The sequence below is a fragment of the Nomia melanderi genome, chromosome 7 (genome assembly GCF_051020985.1).
Source record: "Nomia melanderi isolate GNS246 chromosome 7, iyNomMela1, whole genome shotgun sequence".
Lineage (NCBI taxonomy): Eukaryota > Metazoa > Arthropoda > Insecta > Hymenoptera > Halictidae > Nomia > Nomia melanderi.
In genome coordinates this window covers 110127-133369 of record NC_135005.1, presented here as the reverse complement: position 1 = coordinate 133369, position 23243 = coordinate 110127, and the positions used below count along the sequence as shown (strand labels likewise).

At 38.6% G+C, this 23243-nt stretch overlaps 2 protein-coding genes across 2 annotated transcripts; both read left to right on the top strand.

The window, feature by feature from the left end:
• Nucleotides 1-267: 267 nt before the first annotated feature.
• Nucleotides 268-2440, top strand: LOC116428888 (uncharacterized). The gene is made up of 2 exons (XM_031981081.2): nt 268-710; nt 815-2440. Exons 1-2 carry the CDS (start codon nt 694-696, stop codon nt 1152-1154), a joined length of 357 nt encoding a protein of 118 aa, XP_031836941.1. The 5' UTR covers nt 268-693; the 3' UTR covers nt 1155-2440.
• A 147-nt stretch (nt 2441-2587) lies between these two features.
• LOC116428906 (uncharacterized) lies at nt 2588-22484 on the top strand. Its single transcript, XM_076368927.1, is given in 6 exon segments — nt 2588-3559; nt 7657-8141; nt 11894-13274; nt 16894-17226; nt 17300-18149; nt 18249-22484. Coding segments are annotated over 5 exon segments (3138 nt in total). The 5' UTR covers nt 2588-3559; nt 7657-7674; the 3' UTR covers nt 18356-22484.
• Nucleotides 22485-23243: the final 759 nt, after the last annotated feature.

Below are 23243 nucleotides of genomic sequence, written 5' to 3'. Positions count from 1 at the left end.
TTTCTGTAGTTATATTCTATGAATGCTACCTCGATGGTTTAAATCAGGGGTGTCAAATTACTTCTTAAGCTAGTCACACGGATCGACGATTCCCCTACTACCTCTTCTCTATCAGCTGCCCCCAGACCGTGCGTATAAGTACACGAGCAGTTTTGAGTGGTTGTTTCCGTATCATACAGGCGAAAGTAACTAAGGAGAGGGTAATTCTTCGTGAGGGGAAAGACCCTAGAGATCCCACGAACAGCCTGGTTTAAATCGTAGTAGCAGGAATAAACTATGTACATTGTTCGATTTTTACTAACAAACCTAAATTTTTGGATTATCGATAATATTGTTCATGACGTCAAAATGTCACGGGACTGTTAAGAATATCCAAAGCTTAATGGACAAAATTTCCTACAACATGGGACATCTCTGTGCAAGTCCTAACCTGTTTTAAGGCTGTGCTATATTTGCTCTAAAACATGCCACTGACGCACTCTATCAGTTAAAGATAGAACTATTATTGCGTGAACATAGAATATACTGCCAATTCGCTTAATCGAGCTTTGTTTTCCTGACAGACGTGTATATCATACTTTATATAGTATGCTACATTGATTATTTAAAAATCATTACGAACATCATAACATGCAGTGTTTAAAAAGGAATTTTCAATAAAACTTCCTATTGGAAGATCAAGGTAATTTAAGAATGACGCGAGATAACAGGTTAGTTTTTGTTTATATATTTGTAGAATGACATAACTATTTTCTGTAGTATCGAAACATTCGTGTTGTGTTCTGATTCGTTCATATGTATTTATAATATTTAGAAAACGAGGGCGTAATGCGGAAGAGGAATCTAGCGAATTTATGCCATTAAGTAAAAGAATCAACAACCTGCATATTAATAACTTATCAGGTATGCAAGAAAGTATGTCGGAAAATATGGATGCGGATTGGAGCAATAAAAATTTTTTACCATCACCAAATTATTCGGATCTCTCCCAAGGATCACCATTATACGATGGATGCAGCTCTAGCCAAAGTAGCTATACAGCTGAATACAAGCCAGATCTTGATGCTTCTGAAAATCCTTTCTATTACGAAAGTAATAAGTTATTATTCTTCTTATACATGGAACGTTTACAAAGAACATCAGACTCATTTTGATGTCCCTATTCTAAGATTACAGTAGACTCCTAATTAACAGGTTCCTATGGGACCAGTTCTCAGGTTGAATAAAATACGACTGGATAATTCAAATCAAGTATCATTTATAAGTTGTAAATTAAATTAAAAGATACATATATATATTCGATCGTTTGCAAATGTTTATTAAATATTTACCTGGAAGAAGCTAGAGGAAATAAAGTCAAAATCAGAATTATTACAATGCTTTGTATTCATTTTCGAGATAGATACCAGAAATCTAATTTGTAGAAGAAAATTTTTATAAAAATGTACGTAGTTGAAATGGAAGCTGGTCAACAAACGATCAAATAAGATGGAGTCTATTGTACAACTATTAATTATAAAGCATTTTTTCCATGTCATTTCTTCATTCCTTTTCAACATATTTTTCTTACGATTTAAATTATTTAGAATCATGAAGAACGTATATCACTTTAAAAATCTTTAATATCGACAGGAATGAAATTATTTATTATTATAATCTTATTAAGCAACTGATTTATACGTGTGAACATAAGGAGTATATACATAAAATCCTTTGTTAATTAAGTGCTTACAGTCGAAATTTCCAATAATTAGATCACTGATTTCGACCATTCTTTTTGTAGTGAATTTAGAATAAAACCAAACAGGCACATATTTGAGCATTTACGTGATTGCATATTATTTATGCAGGATTTATAGAACTATCCCTTTATAAGTGGAAAATAAATAAAATTTGTACAAAACTTGCTATAAGTAATGAAAAAGAAATAAAACGAAATAAAAAGTAGAAAGATCGTCTTATGACTAAATCGAAAAGTGTACATGCACGAACTTGTAGACTTAAAAATTACGGTATTCACCACATTCTGAGTCAATGTAGAAATGTGATTTTTACGTCCTCGATAAACACACCATAGAGTCTATGCTATAAACATTCGTCGTGATTGCGTTAGTATTTTACCGTTGAATCTGATTATAAAGAATGTGCATTTACGTAAAGGCTCGAATAAATCAGCGATCTAATTGTTACGACTTCTCGTTTGTTAGTCAGATAAATATAGAAATAAAATTTGTATAATTATAATTAATGAATTTACCGATAATTTATACTAATTAATGTCTCGATATATTACCGTTTCTTACCGAATCGTGGTTATTTCTATTTTTAGTAGAGAAATGTATGTAACATATTTCAAGTGTTTTGAAACTGTAAAAGTGTGGAACGATATAATATTCGCAACAAACAGAGACTGCAAAATAAAGGAAATATGTTTAGCTTATTTCGTTGTTATATTATAAAAATGCTCGAATGACGTATATATGAAATTGGAAGAAACCACTGAAAGAAATAAAAAGAACATTACGTTATCAATTAATTCATATCGAGCGGTCATTAGATCGAAAGGTGGCGACTATCGAACCACTTTCGACATTTCGATTCTCGACCTAACCTCACTTCAGTCTCCGCTAGGTGCGCACAGAGTTAGTGTCGAAGTGACGAAGTGACTGAGAGTAGGATAGAGCGACGGACAGGTGTTTCTCGCGCTATTAGAAAATTTTCCCGAAAGTCAGTGATTCTTGTAAAATTGGGAAGGTTTCTGTTGTACCTGCAAATAGAATAATACCATAAGAACTGACTGTTTAATCAACAAGCGCGCACGCGCCGCTTTCCCCTTGCTCTCACGATATACTCCGCGCGTAACCGCCGCCATAGTTGATATTTCTCCGATAGAATATTAATAGCGGCGTAAGTTTTCGCGGTTAAAAGTATTTTTATTTATTGACTAAAAAACAAGAATGCGTTCGACGAAGACGGTGAGACGAGGTCATTCAAGATAAACCTGGGATAGGAAGCAAGAAGGAGGGTGTCTACTTTCACAGCTCGTGGTTTTCAGGAGAGTGGCCTGGCATCGCAGCGCTTCGAGTTAACGTGTGACCATCGTCGGGTGGCTATGTACCGTTAGCTCGAATTCATTCCCCGTTGGCCGGCCCGAGACCCACGCTTACCTACCGACCGGGGCCATACTCGATCGAACTCGACTGTCGTAAACCCGGAAATGAGTGCGCGTCGCGGCTTGCCGTTACCGCAGGAAAGCTGGCAGTAGTGCGCGAATTTACCACGAGTCACGGCTCGTTCATTGCCAAAGGTACGTTCATTTGGACGTACGTCTCATATGACGTGTGCGCCGTGAGCAGCAGTCTCGGCTAGCCAAAAGAGCCGTGGCACGGCGGAACGTGTACGTAGAAATGAGAAAGTTGCTGCCGCTACGGTGAAGATTGAAAACGACGCAGGCGAGCCAGCCAGGCGGACGGTCGCTGTACTACGCGAAGGTGTTCCGACGTAGCAGTCGTAGCAGTACGTTGAAAGGAGTACACAAGGGAGTCACAGCTGCTCGTGGGTAAGTAGGACACGCATATCCTCGTGGATGATCCGTCTCACGCGTAGGGAACTCGCGTGCACCTATCGCGTTCGGACGTGCAATCCCGACGTGCTACCTGGAGGATTCCGCGGACGGTGCCGCTCCACGATCTCTTACGCGCTTTACTCCTAATGCGAAACGTGCACACGAGAAACCGCGAAACAGTGGCCACAGAGCACCCACCCCAAGACACTAAAATCGTCGCGGGGCCCTCGTCGTGGCTCACGGCTTGGCTCGGGCTGGCTTTGGTGGGGTGGTTGGAGGTGCGGACAGTGGTTGAGAGGCTGGTGGGGTTGGAAATTGCGTGGTGGTGGGTGCCCGCCGAGGTCTCGGAGGCCCCTCCGTGGCATCTCGCTGCCTCTAACCCGACGAGGTGGGGGTGTAAACAACAGCCCTGCCTGTGCCTCTGTTGGCTCTACTCTGTCCTCCGTTTCGCCTCTGCCCTGCTCTCGCCTCTGCCAACTTGCCACGATCTTTTTCCTACTTCCTCTCCATGTAACATCTCCCGATGCGCGATCGAAAGAGCACCAAAGGAAGGGAGGGACGCAGGGAAAAAGGGAAAGAGAGGGAATAACCGTCGAGAGAACAAAGCATCAGCCTCGCGGACCCGTGCTATTTCTCGCGCTCTCCGTACTCGATTCCCATCATGGCCGCGATGCATCATCGAATCTGCTGACGTGTATCCTTGGCTACCCGACGCGCGACGTCTCCGCTACGCGCGTCTGGCAACCGTCCGATACGTCCGCGCATCGGCATTTACGATGTCGGTTGTTTAACCCCCTGACCCACCTATCCGTGCCGCGATACGGATTCTCTCCGTTCGGTATACAAATAACCAGTTCCGCGGATCCCTCGGAACGCTTTTCTTCCTCGTTCGATCGCCTGATTTTTATCTCGGCTGCGCGGAAAAAATACGTGCGATTGCACAATGACTCGCTCGCTCGGAGCTATTCCGTTCCGCGTACGGTGTCCCCCTCTTCGATATCGGAATCAGGCTTGTGCAGTTATGCGAGACATCTGGATAGAATTTCTGCGGAAACCACGAATGTACGGACACTCTCTCTCTCTCTCTCTCTCTCTCTCTCTCTCTCTCTCTCTCTCTCTCTCTCTCTCTCTCTCTCTCTCTCTCTCTCTCTCTCTCTCTCTCTCTCTCTCTCTCTCTCTCTCTCCCTCTCCCCCTCCCTCTCTCCCTCTATCTCTCTCTATCTCTCTCCGATGTGTATCCCGCGAACGAGACAGTCATAGTGTGTACACGCGAGAGAGAGATGCGTGGAACCTTAAGAGAATAGGCGCCATTACGACATGCGCGTCTTGCAACGGTACGTCGGCGAGGCTGACCGGTCAGTCGTACACGCCATTCCGCGAAAGTCGAAAAACGCATTCGTGCTGCGTTCGCTTACGGGTATTCAGCTCTTCGACCAGTTTTTTTCTACCAAATCGCGCAACCACCCGCAACGACTTGCAGCCACGGAGTAATCGTCCGTTCGACACGGCACCCTCCTCGATGCGTCGAAAGGAGGAGAAGTGCACGGGTAACCTAACCTCTCTCTTTCATTCTCTCTCCCTCGCTTTTCTGTTCCTTCCCTACCACGGGTAGATCAAGGGCGAGAGTCATCGGTGTGTCCCACTTCGTCTGCCACGATGTCTGCCTGCTTCGTATGTTCTCTCCCGATATTTCGCGTTCCCCTCTCCGGGGAGTTCCCAGTATGTCGAGGTTCGTCTCCCTTCTTTCTTAACATGCCCCTACCCCTTCGAGCTTACGGCACACGCTTACGCACCTACACACCGAACTATCGTTCCTTCCCGTCCTATTCTCGCGGTGTTCCGCCGCGTGTTGTTGGAGTGTGTGCGAGAGAAAGAGAACGAGAGAGAGTCTCGGGGTCTATTTCGCGGTGGGTTCCCGTTTTCCCACCTATGGGTTCCCCCCTACCCTCATCGTGTTCCTACCCCCTACCCCCGTGGGGACACCATCATAGTGGAGTGGGGTGCAATCCTGGGCCACTTCGACGACTATCCTCCCTGCTCCCGGATCCCTTTGAGGTGGGGGAGGGGTGAAGTGGGGGATCCCTAACCCCCCGTCCCCACCCCCACATACCAACACATGGTCAAGAGATCCGAAGTTAAGACTTCAACGCGGAGACGGTAAAACGATGCCTCCGGGAGCTTGAACTTTGCGAATAAGCGTCTTTGCCGGTGCTGCTGTTCGCTGCTCCTCGGAATGGACCGTTTCAGAGGGACAAGGAGAATAAGGGTGTTGGTGGTGGTGATGATGGCGGTGGCGGTGGTGGTAGTGGTGGTGATGGTGGTGGTGGCGGCAGTGGCGGCGGCGGCGGCGGTGGTGGCGGTGGCGGCGGCGGTGGCGGCGGTGGTGGTGGCGGTGTTGCTGCTGCTGCTGCTGCTGCTCCTGCCGGTGGTGCGGATGGTGATGGTAGTAATGGGAGTGGGAAACGCGCCGGTCGAGTACCCGACAAGACACTCTCTGTCTGTATCTTTTGAGTAAATAAAAGGCTGATGCACTCACGAGGTCAACCTTGATCTTGATGTATTTATTGTGATATATTGTAGTAGTCGGCACATGGAGAACTATGTACTACTTTACGTGCCGGGGTATCTCTTGTTTGGAGATACACGCCAGGCTATCCGAGCACGTGGAGTATGTACCCACTTTCTCACGGAAATTGTATACGAACTTTCTCGCCACGCGTGTGGGTAATCCATGTTGAATACTATTAGGGGGATGTAGGTACGGGTACGTGTGGAAGACATTTGCGTTGTTCCTGTTGACTGGTCTCTCCATTGTACGTGACGAATACGTGCAAGCAATAAAAGAGTGGGATGTATTCTTGCTTTTTTACACACATCAAACAAATTTTATTTCTACTTAATACCTTTCCTCTTCCGTTTTTTCGCATAATTGTCTTTTGAAAAAACTTTCAACAAATTTTTATATTGACATTGTAAAATAATTCCAAAATTACACTATCCATTATATTTCAATGTTTTCTATCTACTCCAACATACAATAGATAGATTTGGTTCTTGTAGATTTTCGTACTCCAAATACAAATCCAAAATCCGTTTTTTCGAATTAAAACTGTCGAATTAAACAGTTTTTGGACTTTAATTATGAAAATTATGCAGACAATATTTCTTAAAAATGATACTTCAGCTTTCTCGAATAATACGAATCATCATATTTTAGTCATGTACCCATAAAGTGCTAATATCTTCCCATCCACTTTGAGAACTCAGCCTCCGAGATAAAATCTAATCATAAAGGAAAAAAGGATTACAATGCCAATTCATTTTCTTTTTAATTAAGGAAATAGAATAATTTCGTAAGATCCGAAGTATCGTTCGTTTTGAAGGTTTAATCATACTTAAATATTTGTAATCGTTTAGAAGTATACATCATTTTATTGGGCTGGGTCTGTAGGATCATTTTCTTCGAGAAATTTTTGTAGATTCCTTGCAACTAACGCCGCACAAATTTTCACAGTTGAAAATTAAAATGTGAAAGACCAAGAATGATAGTAAAAACAGATTTCACATTCGTATTCTTCACACGCACGACTGTAAATATATATACATGTATATATTTATAGTCTATATATACATTAAAATCGTATCGAGATATTGATTTATGATTTGTTTTCCGCATTTAGCAATATGACCGTGTATAAACGTCGTGAACTTGCTTTACTTCGGGAACAGTACACAGCGAAGATAGATTAATGGATTAGAGAATGACTGTAAGTTATATGAAAGACGAGAATCTATGTTGAAACTGTTCGAAGTTACGAAGGTCGATGCACCCCAATAGCAGCACTCGTGCGTCAAAGTGAGTGCAACTGCGTATTACGTATAATTGTGTCTAATTACCTACCTGATATAAGCTATTTGATATTCTACTCCTCTTTTATTGTTGTTCCTTTCGCGTTATTCGCAGTCACGTTTCGTACGAGACTTCATCAATTTTTCATAATTGTAGAATCAACTTCGATACATAATAATTATTATTATTTCACATTCGTTTTCTGAAAATTTTACAACATGATTTTCCTTTTGGTTTTCAGATTTAATTCTCGTGGAAGATGAATTTCACACCCTTTCCCGGCTTTCCGGCAGGCTCGCTACCGACGGGCACGGTTCATCAGTTTGCGACCGCTAAGTTTGCTCAGAACCTGCCGACTGGGGGTCAGGTGGTCGGCGTCCTTTCCGGTGGCGAGGGCGGCGTTCATTATCTGAGGCCGGTCGATCCGAACGGTTTCGCTGTTCAAGGAGGCAATAATCAACAGCAGCAGATAATTACTCTGCCTATTACCGTACCTGGAAAAGATGGCACGCAGCAACAGCAAACCGTCCAAATCCAGGTGGTTAATCCCAGTGTGTCGCAGAGCGGGAACAGTGGTGATCAGCCGAAATATCACCTGGCTCCAATTTCCTTGGGACAGTTTCCCCAGGGTGCAGCGACAGTGCTCACTGTTGCGTACAGTCAACAAGGCGCAGATGGAGTTCAAATTCAAGTACAACCACAGAACACCGTGGCTACCACGCAAACGTAAGGCTTGCCGTTTTCTCTTAAACGGCCTTGTTGCTGTATAGGGTGTCCAACGAATCATGATATGAATTTTACATTAACGGTTTGGCGGTTATATTTTTCACTTGCAGATGGGTGAATCTCTATCGTTCAGCCAAAAGAATTTATCACCGCTTTAACAAAGTCTTGTCGAAGACTAATATATTCAATTTCAAATATACAGACGTTTTTTAAACATTCTAAGACATAGAATCCTGACACGAGTTAACATATTTATACACTGACTGACGTAAGACACATGAAACACTTTTAAATATTTTAGTAGAAAAGGAATGTATACAGAGAAATCAAATAACGCTAATTCTAAGCGTATTATGTAGTGCAAGCAAAATTACGTTTGCTTTAATAATATCTGATGAGGCTGACAAGGGACATCGTTCAAGTGTTCCACGCCAATTTGAATGAAATGTACGTATCAAATAGTTTATAGGAAAATGTTTGACACGTACTCTTTAGTTTTTTACTGCGGTGGTCTATATTTAGAAGGTGAAAACTGCTTAGAAATTTCAAAATTTAACTAGTCTTTCAAAATATCAATTTCTAAAAGAAATATGTTAAAAATTATCAGTTCCTTCATGTTTTTCTTTGAAATTATTATACAATATCTGTAAAAATCTATTATCACGTTGACTACCACGAAAAATATCAATGTTTTACATATCACTTATTCCTTTGTAGCCAAGATAAAATGGGACAACTATTAATTCTTTGCTATCACAATTCTTACGTTACACTGTTATCTAGTTATTTACACTTTTGAACATTTTTATTCGACGTCAGTTGTCTTAGGATATAATTGTTTTTGAATCATTTGGAAGCCCCGGTCACCGGTGACTACGTGGCAGCCAACGTGTTACTATGAATTATTCAAAATCCTTATGTAATATTATCTACGCTGAGTAAGTGAGTACAATGACAATTAACTATTCAAACCATTTTTAGCTAAGGTTGGCACCGAACGGCTGATTAACAGAAAAGGATATAATATTACTATGCGAAATACCATATAACTTTATAAGTTTTTTATAAGTACAGACAAACTTGTGTAAGAATTTTAAATTCGAGGGATGAAATTAAAAATTTCGAAACATCCTCATATTCGGTATTGTTCTGAAATTCAGATTAATAAATTTTTACAAATACTGTATAGCAGTTTGAAAGAGAAACATGAACAAATTCATAATTTTTAATATATACTTCTTCGAAATTGATACTTTGAAAAATCGTTTGAACAGTTAAATTTGCTGTTAGAAGATACCCAACTTTTATGTAACAAATTTTTGTCTAAAATGAATAATTTTCGTGATATTGAGGAAAATGTTATTTTCATTTATAACTTTATGGGCCATTTTTGCCCCCTAAATACGAATCATTGCAGATAAAAAAAGTGTGTCAAATATCTTTGTATGAACTAACTGACATATACATTTCGTGAAAATTAGCGTGTAATGCTTGAGTAATGTCCGTTGTGAGTCGTGTATATATCTAGATATAGGGTGTGCCGTTTAAATATGTACGGTGGAATATCTCGTAAAATATTGAAGTTAGAAAAAAAATGTTTTTACAAAAGTTGGTTGGTATGAAGGAGCACATTATGTAGTATAAATGTTATTTTCATAGCTAGGTAGATGGGGGAGATATCAAGGTCAAGTTAATTTTTTTAAATGGAATTATATATCTTTTTTTCTACAATGTAACAGTGGGTTCTGAGATGAATTCAACGATGTGCAATATGATATTATTCCGTGTACTAAATCATAAATTAGAGCGATCAGAGACAATGTCACCGCGTGCCGTGCGTAAGCGCATCTCATTGCAATCTACTTTCTTGAATCCAATGTGGATTACTGCATTTTAGTTATTGTTTCTAAGTATGTTGTGGCCTGATTGCGTGGAGAGTTCTTATTCATTTTCGACTCTGACTTACCGAAGTGATCTCAGCATTGATCTTTGTTTATGTTTAAATGTTACTTAAACTATGTTTAAATATTACTTAGTTAAATGCATACCGACAATCGATACACTCATCGATGTACGGTACGCGGTGCGTCGTCTTCGATCGCTCTAATTTATGATTTAGAAATACTACTGTTACACTGTAGAAAAAATGATATATGATTCTATTCAAAAAAAGTAACTTGGGCTGCATACCAAACAACTTTTTTGAGAACATTTTTTTTCTAACTTTAATACTTTACGAGATATATCACCATACAGGAGTGCCCTTAAACGGCACATCCTGTATATGTGTATATAGATTTATGTGTGACGTGCGTCCTTGATATATTAAGAGCATTAATAAACAAAATGTAGAATTGTTATTCTAGATTTTTCTAATCAAGTTATACCCAACAAAAATTAATTTGATACATTTTTAATTATTTTTTAACAGACGACATTAATGTATATTTACTTTATACAATGATAACACTATTGTACTATATGATGCTACGTAAGAAAATTGATTTACATAAATGAATATCACCTACCAAGTGGTTGTACGATTAAACAAATTTTTGCAATTTGAATGCGATCACATAAAATAATTTATTGTATAATTCTGATGAGTGTTACATGTTTAATTTAAAATAAAATGTCATTTGTTATACTATAGTCTGTTGGACACCTTATATACATTGATACTTCTTTCAGAATTTGGAACTAGTGGCTAGCTTATATTTGAATGATTTATTGGTACAGGCTACCTCAATATGTCATTTTATTTCGTGATAGCAACTCTTACCGAAGAAGAAAAGTAAATTTAATAAATTAATAGTGGTTTAAATAGTACATTTTTCAGTATCTTTTATATTAAATAATTTTAAGAATGTTATCAATAAATTCATTAGGTTTTTTTCTATGAAAATGGATCCAAATAGGACTCAAATTGAGCAAAGTATACAATTAAAAAATTAAATGTAGGTTGAAACAGTCATATAGAACCGAAACAGAGTCACTATTGTTATCGGATATTGTACATCAGTTCTGAGCTATATGGGTTTCGATTCCGGTTCTTTCGAATATAATATCGATTTGGTATCGATTATATAACTGTTATTTTTCAGTTCTGAAAAGAACACAGAACCGAAATACAGAAAAACAATAGTTATAGAACCGATATAATATCGAACCGGAATCGGAACCAGAACCGGAACCAACACCGACACATATATCTAATAACAGTTATGACTTTATTTCGGTTTTCCATAACTGTTTTAGTCGGAGCCGATGTATAACAGTTTCAAACAGTTATTTTCGGAAGCTCTTTAATCTCTGACTGAATCTAACTTTTTTTTTGTTATTACCATACGTTGCAATAAGTTTATGTTTCGAACATATCTTATTAACCTTCTGCACTTTGTTAACGCTGCTAGGATGACATTTATAACATAGTCTATAATTCTATTGGTGTCACTGCAACGACATGCGTATTTTGCCGCAAACATATATTGTACTATGAAGAATTTCAAACTATAAAGAAAATGTTTGGTTTATAAACATGTTAACTGGCAAAATAGTTGTCATTTGTCAGTGACTATGACATAATTTAATAGTATAAATAAAGTACAATAAGTAAAATATATTTATATTTTTTATCAGAGAAGACGTCTAGTAATATTACAGATTAGTAGGAAGAAATTATTATAATTTTTAATAATTGTATATTTTGTTTCATTTCAAAATCAGTAAAGTATTTTGTCTTTTAATTTTAGGTCTGATCAGACCACCCAAAGTACATCCACCGCAGTCACTACTACATCCCAACAAACTATTCAACAAACTGTGCAGCTTCCCGGTGCACCAGAAGGATTAACCGTGGTCGCGCAGATTCCGCAGGACTTAATTTTACGCGAGGGTATGGAAGAATCAAAAGAAGATGTAAAAGAAGGAACAACACCGGTAGCTCTTATAAAGAGAGGAAGCATTAAAAATCAGGGGAATCAGAGTGGAGAAGAATTTATCACTTCTATGCCTGCTAGCTGGCAAAGCCTTGCAACGCCAGGATCAACTGTTGCTGATTACCTATCCAGGTTGCCTGCCAGTACCTTGCCCATTAGCTTACAACATTTCCTGAAATTCTCAGCAGAAACAATAAAAAGGGAAGCCACTATTGAATCCAGTCCTTTAGGGGCTGATGGCTTGGACGCGACTGGTAGCGCTGCATCGGGAGAGCAAGCTGTGCAGATCACAGTTGCTGGCGGAGAAACGTCAATCATTCCTGATGTTGTTGAAGAACAGGAGCCTGGCGCGAAGCCTAAGAGGAAAAAGAAGTACAAGAAAAAGCCCCCGAAACCGAAGAAACCAAAACCAGGTCAAGTAAGCATAGTGACTGGCCTGGATGGTGCAACCCTATTTTGTTGTCCGCAATGTAACATGGCATATCCCGAAAAAGAACTTCTAGAGCAGCATCTTATTGGACATAAGATAGAGAGGAGATTCATATGTGACATTTGTGGTGCAGGTTTGAAACGTAAAGAACACTTAGAACGGCATAAATTGGGCCACAACCCAGATAGGCCCTTCATTTGTTCTGTTTGCATGAAAGGTTTTAAACGAAAAGAACATTTGAATCTTCATTTTGTTATACACTCTGGGCAGAAGACCGAAGTTTGTACCGAATGCGGTAAAGCATTCTACCGCAAGGACCATTTGAGAAAGCATGCTAGGTCTCATTTGGCTAAACGTATTAAGGAGGATCCCCTGAACACGGCTGATGCTTCCCAAAATTCCCAACAGCAAACAGAACAGCAGCAACAGGCCGAGCAATTGCAACAACAGGCAGACCAGTTGCAACAGCAGTCATCGGTATCTGAGCTACAACAAATACAGATACAAGTAGGGCAAGGTTCTCAGGCTCAGATCCATCAAATAGCTGTTAGCGAACAGTCTACCGTCGTTCTTCCGACTGCGGCTGAAACTGGTGCAATGGTTATACTTCATCACCAACAACAGCAGCAACAACAACAACAGCAGCAACAACAACAACAGCAACAACAACAGCAGCAGCATTAGCAGCAGCATACCGCCCTAAATCAACCTGGGCGGTACTTCCGATTTAATCATCAACAGGCTAGAGGTCGTGCAAGGCAAGGTGTACTTGCTGATTGAATTCTGTAATCCCATAGTCAAATTGGTATTGTGTAAAGAAAAAATTCGTTGATGGTGGGTATCGTTGCCTAGTAGTGGTGTTGCAAAACGATTGAGATCTTTCTCTGTATCTTCAAATAAAGATACTTTTACTGGACGAGCCGTCGCATTTCAAAGTTTGTACACCATCAGCTTCTTTAAAGGAAGTCGTAGGTCAGATTAATGTACGATAACAATTATTCTGCAAAACGCACTGAGCTGACTGACGAACGAAGTTCGTACACATGCGATGTTTCTTTTTTGCGTACACGTTATAGCGTACGTGTGAGGAAAGAAAAGTTGAGACGAGTCTTAACTCGTTTTAATTCTATATGTTTTTGTCGCTAATCCAGTTCCATGACGCAAGTTAGAATTAAATAAAGGAGTTTATATATACATATATATATACATATATATATACATATATATACATATATACATAGATATGTACATATAGATATATACATATATATATATATATGTATATATATATAAAAATATATTTTTGAAAGCGCGAACTGGATTCGCCAGACAGAAGGCAATCGAGTTTTCGGCTGAAATTAATTTTTCTTCGATAATAAATATTAACGGGAGGGGGTGAAAGAGAAAAAAAATACGTAATGTAAAAGGTAACGAGTAATTCACAAAGCAGGGCTGTAAATACAACCAGTTTACCGTGCACAAGAAGGAACAAGACTGTCGTGCAAATATGAAGTGAATCTATTTATTCCATTTATTCTAGACGATCGAGACACAGAAAGAGAGTGTATATGTTAACCGATAACATTCAAATAATGTTTGAACAGAAATGCTACGTTGTACAAGACAAATCTAAAATTATGCATTTGTAATAACATATTTGATCGGTTGGTATTTAATTTAGATTAATTGATACCTCGAAAACGAGAATGTTCAGTTTCTTCATTGACTATAAGGCTAATTTGAATCAATGGACTTGCGTTTTCAAAGGTTAAAAGGGAAGACAATGATTGGTTACAGAGAAATTTTTATATTATTATCATATACATACATAAATATATCAGTTTGCATATCGTAAAGTTAAAGTCAGTATGATATACGATAAATAATAAAAATGATGTGCATTTAAATTTCGATATTTCGCGAAAGGGAAGCATTTCTAGAACCAATTAATACTTCTGTAATTCTGATAAGTTAGCATATTTTACTTTGTACAATATTTAACCGATTTTAATTGCTAATCCTATTATCCTTTTGCAAGAAGACTTTGCAATCTTCTTCTTTGTGTTGATCGTAATTGACAGATATTTTTTATATTATCATAAATTGCACGACAAAAGTACAGTAAAAATAATTTTTTGGGATCGAACCATCTGATTTTTACAGATCGATCTCCAGTACACTCGAAATCGTTTGAGCAAGAGATGTATGTATACAAAGAAAAGAATACTTTTTATTGTAAGTATCATTACTAAAGGCAGTGGGTATAGCTGTACAAGAAATATAATTATTATTTTATTATCATATTATTATAGCTATTATTATCATAATCAGTATGGATAGTCTATAAGTCATTTTCATTGTTACTTACATAAATATTGGAGAAAAAAAGCTAAAATAAAACATACATTTAATATAAACAAATTTCTATTAATTAACCAATTATAAGAATTACTTTTTGTATTATATTATATATCCGTATATTTTTAATTTGTATAATTATTAATCACGGAATATCATTAAGGACTAAAGTATACTTAATATATTTTAAATAGATGAGTTACACTGACTAATCATTTGTACAGGAAGAATTTAATCAGCATTTTTAACTTCATATTTTGTACATTCACGAAATTTGATTTATGGTATAAAGCATTATATACACTCTTAACATGCTATATTTTTCATTTTATCAATAAAATCATTTACAAGGAAGAAAATTCATATTTTCCATTGCATTGATTATCGCGTGTTCGTTAGAAACTGTTGGTATGCTTATATTTTAGTACAATACAATTATTGTAACCAACGATCAAGATTAATTGTTAATTAAATGAATAGACAATTACAAGGGAATAGCAAGATTATTGTTCGTTAACATCTCTGTTATGTACTTCTTTTTCCTTCGACTGATGGTGCTCCTCGCGATTCTCAGAGGATACACATTCCTCCGGCTTTCTTTGGTTCTAATGTGTCGAGAGAGAGAAAATAATGGTAAGTCGCCGGGAGCGATTCAAAGTTAAAACCCCGGTGGATTCGGGCATTTTCGCCGGCGCGGTTGGCGTGGAGGACCGGGAGAGAGAAAAAATAGTTAAGAGGCTGGCACAGTAGAGGGCGGACGGATGGGGTGGGGGCGCCGACTTGAGGGACAGGTGTCAACGGCACATACATAGAGCGGGGGATCTTTTTCGGAGATTCTTGGTTTCGTGTAAATTCTGACCAGGCGAGCGTGGGCTGCTACATACTAAATGGTAAGTCGATTTTCTGCTGAATTTCTCGACTCGGTGAACGGAGGCTCGTCTTGTTCGGCGCGTAGTACGGCCATTTTCTGCTGAATTTCGTGCGAATTCGGCCCCCGCATATCGACTAGGTGCTGAGAGGGGAAAGTCTCGGGATCTCTCCCCTCGCACTTCATCCCACTGCACGCTCGCTACCCATCCCTCTGACCGGATCATCCCCCCTGCGTCTTTCTCCTTGCCCCCTCCGCCCCGTTCTTCTTCATTCTTCCCATCCTCCGATTCCCGTTCTTCGCGCTGCCGTCCCTCTACGGCCACCCTTCCCCCGCATCGCGACAATCCTGGCCGCGTACAATGTTCGTTTTTTAACGTCTTTTTTCCGTGTTGTACCCCTTTCTATAGCCATCTAAACTGTTCGGGATCCTCGTTAGACGAATGCGAATAGTTGCTCGGCGATTCCTACGGAGGTTTGCGTTTCGAAACTGCTAAACGGTTTTAAGAAAGGAAACCAACTCTTTCTCGTGTGTACCTTCATATTGTGACAAACGGTTGACGCAGTGGCGGCAGTGAACGGCGTGGTATTCGTGCTTTTGTCGTGCTTTCCTTGTGCTGGAAAAATCTGCCCCTGCACTTGCTGTTTTACCTCCTGGAGACCCCCCCTCCGAGGAAAGGATTCGATTCCACGGCAAAGAAACATGGGGAGAGGGACGTCGCTGTGAGTAAATACTCGGGCGTCGTTCAAGCAAGACGCGCCACAGATATGTACCTACTTTGTCGCGGTGTATCATGAATATCTGAGAATATCCTTATTATTACCGTCGATGTCGCTTGCGAATTATCCATACGTACTGAATCTCTTCGTTCGGACGACACACCACAGCGTTTGTCGGAGCGGCAGCAATGTACCTTTCGAGCACATGTTACCGGCTGACATTTACGATTTGTTTAACCACCGTTAGCTTCTATTAGTAATAATAATACACTCAGTTTCCACCGCACTGCCATGATCGGCAAAACGATGAAGGACGTCGGTTGACGGACAAACTACCGTTTCCGCAATTATCCTGTAAACTTCCAGAGGACCAAGTGATATTGCCCTATACTATTATCAACTCTAATATTCTTTGATTTTTTAGATATTTGATTGACGGTTTGCAATGAATTTTCCGCCGTTCGGAGGCCACTTTCCCGGTACTATTCCGAGCATCCACCAGTTCGCAACCGACGGCTCCGGCGGTGCGGGTGGGCGCTACGCCAGTCATTTTCCCAACCAGCCTCCTATCGGAGTGCCGGTTATGGGAAAGTACCGTCCTGAGAGCAACGGCGTTCAATCTACTCAGTCGCAAGTAATGATGAACAATAAAGCGAGCTATCCGAATAGCAATGTTCATCATTATCCAAACGTGCCATACTCCCAAGCCCAACCGGTTCAACAGCGGCCCTCAAATTCGCCTGGAATGCAAGAAAAGCGTTCTTATCATCAGGTAAATGGTCGCTCTGCGAGAGTACCTTTCAATATTTTCATATGTAGACTTTACGGTAATCTAACGTTTTCAGCAAGCGACCGAAACCATAAATCAACAAGACGTTTGCAATCTCCTACAGGATAAAGATAAGAATAAGGACAAAAAGTCAGACGAACAACAACGCAATGGAGAAAGCACGACTAGTGGAAGCCAGCAAGATTATACGGTCCATCAGCATCACCAACAGCATGCTCATACTCAAACTCCTGCAACTATGCCTGCTACATGGCAATCTCTCGCCACTCCTGGTTCTACAGTGGCAGATTATCTCAGTCATCTGCCGGCTAGTACTTTACCGCTAAGTTTACATCATTTTTTAAAGTACTCTGCAGAGAGTATTAAGAAAGAATCAGAAATGGCACAAACAACTTCAGTAGCCGTAGCAACCACAACAACACCTAACATTATGATGTCTCCGAACAATAAAAAGAAAAAAAAGAAGAAGGCTCCTAAGGAAAAGAAGCCGCGTCCGAAACCTGGTGAAATTCGTTTAACTACAGCATTAGATGGTTCTACGTTATATTGCTGTCCAGAATGTCACATGGCATACCCTGAACGTGAATTATTGGAACAGCATTTGCTAGGCCACACTTTGGAACGGAGATTTGTTTGCGATATTTGTGGTGCCGGACTAAAAAGAAAAGATCATCTTACACGTCATAAACAGAGTCATAATCCAGAACGACCGTACGTCTGTACAGTCTGCTTTAAAGCGTTTAAAAGAAAAGAACAATTAACCCTGCATTTTGTTATACATTCTGGAGAGAAGCGTCATGTGTGCACCGAATGTGGAAAAGGATTCTATCGTAAAGATCATTTAAGAAAACATACTAGAAGTCATATTGCAAGAAGAGTGAAAGCTGAGCTTAGCCAGAATGCTGGTAAGACTTTTTACTTTTCTTATCGTTGATCTCTATATAAATTCTTAATAGTACAAGGGAAATATTTCGTGTACGTAATGTAACTTTTTAATTAATTAGGTACCCAGCAAAGTCAACAACAAAACAGTGTTTCGAATATGCAGACTACAGCTGTTACAGCATCGTCTGTCCTTTCTGGTGGACATCCAGGTCCTCTCCTGTCCTGAGCCCCGCCACCAGGGAACTTCCAAGTTCCCCATCCAAATAACATTCTTCACACCCATACTTCTCATCATTCACTGCATCATCATCATTTGACAACAGTCAACGTGGCGCATCAGTCAAGCGTCACACCACTTGCTACGTCCAGCCATTATCAAACGCACGAGCTCAGTTTCTTAGGACATGTTAAAGATTTCTGAGATCAGGGGAAGACCTCAGTCAAGAGGTAACACTGAAAACTTACTTAAAAATACAAGCGCTGCTAGCAGTGAGTCCTTGACTACTTTTCACGATTTTCGGCTTTAATAAGTTTTCTACAAGCATGATAATTTTATTCATAATGCCGCTGACTCTCTATGTCCTAGTATAATATTATAAAAACTGTGACATTTTATATAAGTTTCTCAACTGTATGCACAGTTTCATTACTACCTGACTTTCGGATATGGTTTTGACATTTATTTTATGCAAATCTTATTTCGGCATGTGTGCGTGTGTGTGCGTGCGTGCGTGCGTGCGTGCGTGCGTGCGTGCGTGTGTGTGTGTGTGTGTGTGTGTGTGTGTGTGTGTATATATATATATATATATATATATATATATATATATACACGTGTATACATATGTACATGATCAAAAACAGCAGAAAATGACATAGAGAGTGTTTCCGTGCACACATGAAAGAGAAACCATAATCTTTAGAAGCACTAGAATAGAACCCAATGTAAGAATCTTGTCATACCGTACGTATGAAAAACAAAACATATTTTTATGAAGGCTTGGTGTTAAACACGCAGAAGCTGAATGAGCTATTGAAGCTTGTCGACAACAAAATTTTATGAAGGATACTTTACACTTTTTTTTATTGCATTGCAATGAAACATTATCACGTCGTTCAGGTTTCTGTAAGTTTATTTTTTTATTGTTTATTTTTAAAACCGTTGTATACAAATAACATTAACGATTTTTATAAATTTTGCAAAGGGGAGATCTGTACATAAAGATGCGAACGATATCCCACCGATTAATATGTAATGTCTTTCGCTTTTTACTAAGTTAAATATTTTCTAAACTATTAATCGTGCAGTTACGTAGAGAGAAAATACTGAATTAATCTACTCGTTAAATTTCAAACTAAACGAAATTTCCATTTCAAATTGATTAATACTTTTACGAACCATTGAAAAACATGGCCGAAAATGTGGCAATATTTTAATTGATAAAAAAATTTTATTTCGCGTTCTTCGACATAATTTCGCTGATACTATACAAAGTTGACAGTATTTTATATTTTATGATACAGTTCCAAATTTTTGCTCGTACGGATACATTTATATATACATATATCTATATGCATACATGCATACGTGTGCGTGCGTGCGTGTGTGTATGCGTATGTGTATGCGATGTGTATGTGTATATGTATGTATGTATATAAATATATGTATATATTTACAATATACATATATGTATATTTATATACACATATATTTTTACGATTTTACGAGAATCGTACTATAAAAATTTTTACAGCGTAAGATCATTGCGAGTTTACGTAGTTTTTTTATATATCGTTTTTTACATTGTTTTTATACATATTTTTTCGTTAAATCTTTTTAACCTTCGTTGAGCACTGATTACGTTAATAAGGTTTTTCGCTTGGGCGTAAAACACTTTTGATACTTCCTTGTTTATTTTTTGTCCATATTATACGTACATGAACGGCCTTGTTCAAGCAGTCGCCATTAAAAAGTACTAGTTTCTTTTCCTTGTATTTATCCACACTTGGAAAGTTATCCTCGCGGACTGTGATCGTTTCGGACAAAATGACACTTGCCTACCGGTTGTCTAACTTGTCTGACCCCATTTTTTTTCTTATTTTGTAACTCCCTACTGTATGTAGTATTATTTATCGTGCCATTTTTTCCGAGCTCCTTTCGCCGATACTACTTCTTGCCATAAGTACGCGAGCATTCGATCTCAGATAATCGAAGCTTTTTTTTTTTAATTGTTATATGCAACAGCAACAATACAACGTTGAATGTACGCGTAACGTATAATTCACGTGATATAAAACAAAAGGATTAAAGAAAGCAAAACATGTAAACGTAGTTAGGAATGTGATGCGCAAATACTAAAGGGAGAGAAAGAATAAGAGAAAAAGCAAAATGGAATCCTTCATATTCGTTGGGAGAACGACGCGTTCCAGAGATCCATCGCTATTTATTACAAAAATAGATAAAGTATTTTGTAATGAAGAAAAATAATAACATAGAAAATATATAAAAATCTATTGCCGATATATTTTTAATTACTAGTTGAAGCGTGAATGTTTGTATAGCGTGTTCGTCACAATCGTTTTAGGAACTTGTGATAATTTTATAAAAACAGTCTCATACACAAGTGGCAATCGTATGGTACATATTCGAAAGTGCAATCGAATCGCCGGGTAAAATGTCGAAAATATTCTTTTTTTATTCATTAGAAGCTCATAGTTGCCTTGAGTTTATAATTGATAAAAGAACGAATTCTTATAATTACTTATAAACCGTTATATTGAAATATCAATATTCACACTTACAATAAATCAATATGTAATCACACTTGATAATTATACGTATGTTTGTATATTACAATTACATATTCATTTTTGGTACAAATTCTGCGAATAAGTGGTAATCTTATAACTTTTCTGTAAAATGATATCTATGATATTTATGCATGGACATAATACTCACTAATGGACAAAATATTGTGATTTGGTGTAGATTCGCTGAAAGCTAAGCTTTCAGCGTATTCGCACGTTTCGTGAGTACTTAGTTATTACCCAGGAGTTGACTTATTTTCGTCTCGCGATAAATTGATTCTTTAAGAATGGAGACGTGGAGATATTATGGCTTCATATTGGTATCTGTTTAAATGAAATATATCGAGAAAGTATAATTAAAGATATAAGACATTCGGCTGAACAGAAATATACTGTATAAAACAAACAATCTTGTAACAAATATTCCAATACTTGAATCCGATGATTATTTGTGGAAAATGTCAGAACAAGTACGACGAGATAAATTTTTGTTGTTATATTTCTTTGTTATTACTTCTAATTGACAATTAAAACGTGACACCCCTTTTTTATTGTAATATCTGTGATTTCGGAAAGGAATTCTAAAATTATGAAAACAACTCATTGACTTTTAACGAGATGCACATATTTGTAAACAATTAAACAATTGTTATATGTTATATGTTAGTAGAATTTTTATCGAATTATCATGAATGTATGCCTAGAATGTTATTACGACGATCACTCTGTATACACATGGTTGTTTTATTTTTTAACTGAAACCTCAGTTGTTTGCCCCAACCTGTTACATCAGTTTCGAGTTATGATACTAGTCTTCTTCCATAGAAAGTTCATTATGTAACTCTTCCGCATCATGTTTCTAGCGTCATACGTTCTAGCAAGTAATATGAAAAATTCAGGATCCGCCAGACCTCAAGTATAAGGATGTACTAAAAATATATTATTATTATATATATATATATATATACATAAAAAATATATATATATAAAAAATGAGCTGTATTATTATATAAAAGAATACTCCACCGCCATGTACTTGTAACCGTAAAGAGAAAAAAAACAGAGAGTACACCTTAGACTATACGTTTAGCGAGTAAGTTTGTATACAAGAAGAAAAAAATAAGAAATTACTACGAAGGGGAAGCATAAAAAAAGTGTGCGCTAGATGGAGAAGAATGCGTTCTTGTGTGTGTACGTGTGTGTTGGTGTGTGTGGTTTGCGAGAAAGAGAGAGAGAGAAAGAGCGCGCGCGCGTGGCGTATAAACATATGTGCTCATCCGTGCACGTATAACACGAGCAGCAGGGAAAGAGTAAAACGGATGAAAAGGATGTGCAAGAGAGAAAAAGAGCCTGTGAGGAATTACAAAAAAGAAGCGTCGGCACACGAATAGTTGCATATACCGTGACAGAAAGATATATACGATTTTCTGGAACACGGGCATGTACTATGCGATTAAGATTATTGACAGATAGCTTTACGATTTATAAGAAATGAGTGAGATAGAGGGAGGGTTGGCAGGAGGCGGGAGAGAGAGAGAGAGAGAGAGAGAGAGAGAGAGAGAGAGAGAGAGAGAGAGAGAGAGAGAGAGAGAGAGAGAGAGAGAGAGAGAGAGAGAGAGAAAGATTTCGAAAGTCCGGGTTACGATTTTTTGAACGATTAAACAAATGAAAGGCTCAAGAAGCGGTCTATTTTGAAGGTTAACCAAGAGAACCTGATGGTATTTCCATTTTCGACGAGGCGGATGGTTCAAACGGCTTCTTTAGTATTAATCGGAGCCGACGGCTTCGTCGAGGTGTGCAGGCGTAGTTGGTGTTCCTAGAGAATAAAAGAAAAAAGAAAGGAAGGAAGGCAAGAAGAAAGAGAGAAAGAGAGAAACAAGTGGAAAAAATAAACAGTCGAATGCGTCTTTAAAGAGAAAAGAAAAACAATTCTCCGGTGCCTTGGCATAGCGCTGGACTGTTTCCGTACACGCACACATTTTTTCCAACCCAAACCGAGTCTAAGGAATGGCCCTTTGCGTAGCTCTTTCTGGGACACCCTGTATCCTCTGTTCTTCTTCCGTCTCCCGTTTCGAAACTTTTTCTTCGTTTTTCGCCATCCCGACTCTTTTTGCGCCGCGAAACGAGCTACAGAACCGAACAAAAAGAAGATTAACGGGCGATGGAGAGAGAAACAAAATGAGATATTTTTTAATAATGCAAAAAAATGTTTGAGAGGAAAAACGTATGTTTTTATGACTGGGGAGTAAGAAAGGAAGAAAGGAAGAAAGGAAGAAAGAAAGAAAGAAAGAAAGAAAGAAAGAAAGAAT